We start from the raw sequence: 6,444 nt of genomic DNA on the forward strand, positions 1-6,444 counted from the left end.
CGAGAGGCGAGGGGAACCCATAATAAAAAAATAAGAGATCTTAAATCGTATTGCAATATCCACGTGATGGATCCTGAAAACTATAATTTTCCCTAATGGAAAAAATTTGCTGAAAACGTAATGAAATTTGCTGAAATTTGGTTGAAAATCCCTTGCAATTGACCCAATTTCATTATCATTTCAGCAATTTTTCATTAAAAAATTTATTTTCAGTGAAATTCTGCAAATTTTATAATATACAACATTTCAAAATTTTTTTCACTAATTTTTAGTAATATTAATTAACTTTCATCTAATTTCACAGTATTTCATTGAATTTCATAACGAAACTTATGATTTATTTTGAAATGGTTTCAACAAGTTTCCAATAACTTTCATTTCACTTTTCATCAATTTCATTACATTTTCAGCAAAATTTTTCCATCAGGGTTTGCAGTAAGTGTATATTTCCATCCGCCATTTTGGATCCGCCATTTTGAATTTCTAAAATCTGAGAATTCGAACTCAGCTATCTCAAAATCCTTTGAATATCCATTTTCACCACAATTAGAGTACTTTCAGTATTTTGGCCACTTTCTTAGGTCTGCTGGCCCACTGTGCAATTTGAAAAACATGGTTTCGAGAAAACCGCTCCGAACCGTTCGAAGTCTGCCTGTGGCGCACCGGCGCGCTTTCCTTTAATCGGCTGTACAGTCGTAAATAATTCAAATTTTACATTCCGACAAAAAAAACTTTATTTTTAAGACTATGAACTATAATTTAAACGAATAAAAATTTTTTCGATTTTTTGAAATTTCTAAAGTGGTGTAACCCCTTAAAAGATATATGTTTTATTCAATGTGTTCGATGTAAATCGACATTATGCTTCAAATGTTTCTTTGATGATTATCATCCACAAATATGTAAAGATTCTGAATAAATACATATAAAAATAAAGTAAAAATATTGTAAATGTGATTATGGAGTTTTTTTTATTAATTATCGATATCAATCGAATTTTGATATTCGTATAGTTGCAGACGAAACTACGTATTCATGTTAATATACAATATGAAATTTAATAATAAAAACACTAATTTTTTTATTCAACAACTCTACATTGTCTAATCATTTACTTTAATCCAGATTTTGTAAAAATTTATTTTAAAAAAAGTTGGGAAAAGGTAGGATTCGAACCTGCAACATACAGAATTCTCGTCCGTCGCCTTATCCGCTAGGCTACGCTTGCTATCTGCTAGCCTCGCTCGCATACTCGAATCAACGCGAACGAAAAATTTGTAATGCAAATTTCTCGCGAATACGTGAGTATGTAGCTATATCATGTGCCACATAAAGTAGTTGGGGATTGATACTACAACATATATGAAGTTGGAGAAAATCGGTGCGGCCACTACCTGGTGTTCCCCTTGTCAGTTGAGGAAGATTAAATTCTTGGACGATGATTTGCGAACGATTAGAGACGTTAAGTCGAGATTTCAGAGTCTGTGCTATGTCTTCATGCAAGACATCACTCAGAATTGGTTTGTGGAATAAATTTAAAAGAACAAACGCGATATAGAAAGAATCGAGATCGTGTTTGAGAGTTGTATTATGTGCTGGCAAAGAAAAAATCTTGAATTTCTTCTTGAGGCGACCGAAGACTTGCTCTATCACCCACCGACATTTGATTACACATCTTGAAGCATGTGCTTCTGCTGTATTAAGTGGGCCGAGTTCTCGAGCTTTCAAATTCTTCTCTTCAGTTAGGATATTCAGCACATCACAAAAACCTCTATCAACTAATATCGTATCACCCTCATGAATAGTACTCATTTCGTTCGTGTATCTCTGGAAACAATCCTGCAATATTGTCGCATCATTATGCGTTGTATCAAAGTTGTCCAAAAACATATAGAACGAAACCATCTGAGGAGCAACCTACTTAGGTTTGACCAGCGGCATTTTTCTGCTCACTTCACAGATGTTTTTGTCCTGCATAATTCGCAGAATTTTGGGCCAGGCCATAGGTGGCATCGAATACTATGCAGGCTTTATTGTCGGGAATGTCGAATAGTACTTTTGACATTGGTGTCGTATGAGCAAGGAATACTGAACGATCATTCCGATTGATGAATTGTGGAACGAGGTTCTTTTGCAAATCTTCTCTTGCTGAATTCATATGATTTGTAATAGTCCTCCGACAAACACTGAATAAAAATGAAAGTTGTTCATCAGAAAGAGAAGTTCGCATTTTACAAAGTAAAACGGCAACGTGCTTAGGCTGACATGTTACGGAAAAACTGCATACAGTTGAAACGACTCCCCGTTATGGTGTTTAGCAAACCGGACGAGCTCGCCGGACCAGAGTTCGCGTGGAAGTCAGGGCACGATTTACTTTGGACGACAATTTGTACAAAACAATGGATTTATTACAAGTTATACGTTGATGGTATTTACAAGGCGGTATATACAAGTGATCGCGTATGCGACAGCGACGATCGCGCAGCGCGACGCGTGCGCGGTACGGGCGCGGCCGTGAGCGGTTTAAGCCTCGTCTACAATAGTCGCACAGGTTGTGTCGCATGTCGTGAGTAATAATGTCGCAGGAAAGTTTGTCGCATGTCGTAAGAGTGTCGCTGAACGAGTGTCTACAATAGTCGCAAAGATTCGCGATAGCGTCAAATCGATCGCAGCCACAATGGATGCCCGGCGATTATTAATCTTTCTACAACTTTGCTCCCAATTTTTAAATTTACTGTCTTTATATTGCCGTTTGCTTATTGAATCAAACAACAGAAGATGGTGGGTACGACCAGTAAATAGTGAAGAAAAACGGTGTTCCAAAGGGTTCCATTTAACCTATTTTCGTGAGCTGATGGAAACAGATCACGAACAATTTTTTGACTGGACCAGAATGTGGCCATATCAATTCAGAAATCTTTATAAACTCGTTCGTCCTCGATTGTTAAAAAGGAGTCGTCCTCAATCCAAGACATTAATAAGAAAATTCACTACCGGATCAGCTAGCTGCTAGCAACACAAGGCAAATCCCTGATAGCACGACAAGTCTCATTGTCAGTTATGTCTCAGTTATGTTGCAAAGACATTGAACCGTCTTTGCAACATAACTGCAACATAACTGAGACTTATGTGCTATCAGGGCTGCTTTCGCGAGAAGATCAAAATGATCCGGATTAAAATGACCCTGTGCTATGATTGGTCAAATATGGAATTTCATTGAATAAAATTTCAATGTGATGCTACGAAATTTCAGATTTGACCAATAGCACAGGGTCATTTTAATCCGGATCATTTTGATCTTCTCGCGAAAGCAGCTCAGGGATCACTTTTAGCGCCAACGTACTATGATTGGCTGATCTCATGCGACACGCTTGTCGCAGTCGCAGAAAGTTGAAGTTGGTTCAACTCCGTGCGACAGGGGCTTCTGCGACTGCGACAGCCTTACGACCGGAAAAAATAACTTACGACATTCTCGTACGACATGCGACACAACCTGTGCGACTATTGTAGGTGAGGCTTAAGAATCCTATCCGCAAAAGCCTGCTCTCGATAGCGCTGATCCGAGGTAAGGAGTGACTCGCCTCTGCCGAGTGTTCTCGGCTCCGCTCTAGAAGACCGCAGCCTTTCGCAATCCTTAACCCGATCCCGGTGAAGCGAGGTGAGGTGTTACTCACTCCCAGCGGGCTTTACTGCTGTCCACCGGTGCATCGGATCCAGGACACCCCGGTGTGCCCGGACTGAGAAGGAGGTGAGGAGTGACTCGCCCCCGTCGGGTCATACCGGCATCCGGCACGACCGCACCGCCAACCGTAAAAACCATCCACGGGATCTCACATCGGGAAAAGCCGCCGATTACCCACGCCGAACCGAGCCCGATACGATCCGTGTTTACGCCGCGATACCGACGTGCCGACCGGCCATTCATACGGCCCGTACTTGCGCCGCGACACGTAGGCCATTTAAACGGCCCGTATTCACGACGCCGAAATAAACACGCGAGCCTTTAGAGCTGGCTTTGTTTCGGATCGGAACTAGGCGGGCGGCGGAATCTGCCTTTTTGGCTCTGGGCCCATCTTTTGTACCCGTCAACCCCCAATTGTTATTACAATTAAGTAAAAATCGGGGGTAGATGCCGGGGTAGCGTGTATGTGCGCGTGCGCGGCGTGGATCCGCGTGACAGCGGTCCTCGTGTGTTCGGTTCGCTTTGCTTCGGTCGTTCCCGCCGGCGATCGTTTCGCCGAGCGGGCGCTCGCTGCGTGCGTTTATCGGTGGGCGCCTCGCGCCCACCCTTCGCCTGACGGTCGGCGGCATCCGGATCTTTACCAGGAACGATACGTAATTCCGGGCGTATCGTTACACAGTTTGAAATTGTTCTTTATCGAAAGCAAACCAATTTTTGGATGTCGTGTCATCAATAGCATCGATATTATCCACATCAAATATCTTTTCATTTTTTCCTTTCAAGTCTTGATAGTAAATAAACATCAGATCACTGATTGTTTTTTATTCTTCAGTCTTACTTTTCTAATTTACTTTACAAGTGACCAAAATGTATAATTATCGACATGATTGTTACACATGTGAGCATCATTTTTGGTTAAGAATTTATAATCCATGAGCAGCTTGCAACGGATAATTCGAGAAACTGAGATCAACTTCGGGGGGTTTTCGCAGCTACACGTACATCGTGAATAAGAATTAATACCTTCACGATAAATCGAGATATCAGGTGTATCTGGATCATCATCCGCCTGGGATCTTCAGATGATTTTTTATTGATTACTAACTTGGTAACAGTTTCTGTATATTTTACTCTGTGATGGAATGTGGTTCGATTCTTCTAATTTCCGATTCTTCGGATTATTTTTCCGCAAATTGTTAATCATCAACGAATTTGATATGTCTTCGATAGAAAAAACTTATCATTTTTCGAACTTTTTTGATCATTACAGGCTAAACATGTAGTGAAAGGCTTTATTGAAGAATCAACGATCGTCAAGATATGAAAAAATATATTTGAAGAGACAGGATAATGTAGGAAAAATTGGGATGAAACAAAAGAAAAATAACAAGAAACTCACTTCAGCAATCAACAAACAAGAAAATGGAGAACAAAGAAACAAGTAATATCATAATAAACGAAAATTTTATTGAGAATATTATATAATAGTTCTGAGCGAGATAAAAAAGGACTCCAATTAGACTGGATTATATAATACACTCAACAGCAAAATTAAAGATCACTAAAGTATTGCTGTTAGCGTTTCTCTTTTGGGAGAGCTCGCTGGACCGCTGCGGATGGAAGCAGGGTGAGAGGGCTTTGCGGCGAGAGACTCGGGGAACGGATGCACGCGTGCGAGGGTAGTAATCACGTGATCGAACACTCTTGGCGTTTGAGTAAAATACCGTGTCAGTTTAATAAGTATAAAAGCTTACAGTTCGAGTAGTCAATTACAGAACGGAGATGAGAAGTCTCTTAATCACTTGCACGGGTCGATAGTATTTATCTCAAGCCGGCCTCGTGAATGCGGATGCCCGTGAGCCGTGTCCACGCTACGCCGGCGTGCGAAGCGTGGTGAGCTTGCGCTGCCGAAGATGCTGTATCGTATGTCCGAAATGTGTAGCACTGCGAAGTGTTCACTGAATGTTCACACCGAGTCAGTTCTCGGATGAGAAAGTCCACCAGAGCACTACAAAGATCTTCTGCACTTCACGACGCGTGTACTCGGTACGGTTGCCATGAGCCAAAAGGTGCCGGTAACGGCCGTGACGAAGCGCCGTCGCCTCGAGTCACGATCGGGCATGCGCGCGCAGCGCTCCTGCGGCGCTGCACGATCCGACCCGGTTGATGCTGCCATCACGCCGGCAACGAACTGACCGAGATTCAGAAATGAATCCGGAACAATTGCCAAAAAATTGTCGATCTTTTATCTGTTATAACTTCGTGAAATAAAATTTTACAACAATTTTTCTATACACATTTTAAAGGGCAAAGCCTCTACTTTCGCTTCCAAAGTTGATTTTCCTCGACGATGGTTTTACACTAGGAAGCGAGGTGGAAATTTAAAGACAGCGGCGGCGTCGGGCTCGGGGACGTCAACCCCGGGCCCGGCCCGCCGCGGGGGGATGGCGGCGGGGAGGCGGGGGAGGAAGAAGTAGAGGCGGGGGTGTAACATCTCCCCCAGCTTCCCCCCCCCTATGACGCGGAGCCGGGCAAGGATGCTCGCCCGCGCCGCTGCCCCTGCTCCTCCTCTCACCTCGTCGCCGCCTGCACCGCCCTGACGGGCGGGGGAGGGGTCGCCCGCAAGACCGCGGGCGACATCCCTCCCCTCACAGCAGGCACATCGCCGCTCGGATGGTGGCGACGAGCAGGCCCTCCCCCACTAACATCGGGGGAGCTGGCCTGGGTCGGACGGGCTGGGGTTCCCGTCCGGCCCGGCCTCC

General features: G+C 43.5%; 1 protein-coding gene across 1 annotated transcript; it reads right to left on the minus strand.

The window, feature by feature from the left end:
- Positions 1 to 930: 930 nt before the first annotated feature.
- LOC105557254 lies at positions 931 to 3,193 on the minus strand. The gene is made up of 2 exons (XM_012004438.1): positions 2,601 to 3,193; positions 931 to 2,563 (listed from the first exon to the last, which is right to left on the minus strand). The coding sequence occupies exon 2, from the start codon at positions 1,903 to 1,905 to the stop codon at positions 1,258 to 1,260; it is 648 nt and encodes a 215-aa protein (XP_011859828.1). The 5' UTR covers positions 1,906 to 2,563; positions 2,601 to 3,193; the 3' UTR covers positions 931 to 1,257.
- Between the last annotated feature and the right edge of the window lie 3,251 nt (positions 3,194 to 6,444).

The sequence above is a fragment of the Vollenhovia emeryi genome, unplaced genomic scaffold, assembly GCF_000949405.1.
Source record: "Vollenhovia emeryi isolate VEMERY1.0 unplaced genomic scaffold, V.emery_V1.0 DF939547.1, whole genome shotgun sequence".
Taxonomy (NCBI): Eukaryota; Metazoa; Arthropoda; class Insecta; order Hymenoptera; family Formicidae; genus Vollenhovia; species Vollenhovia emeryi.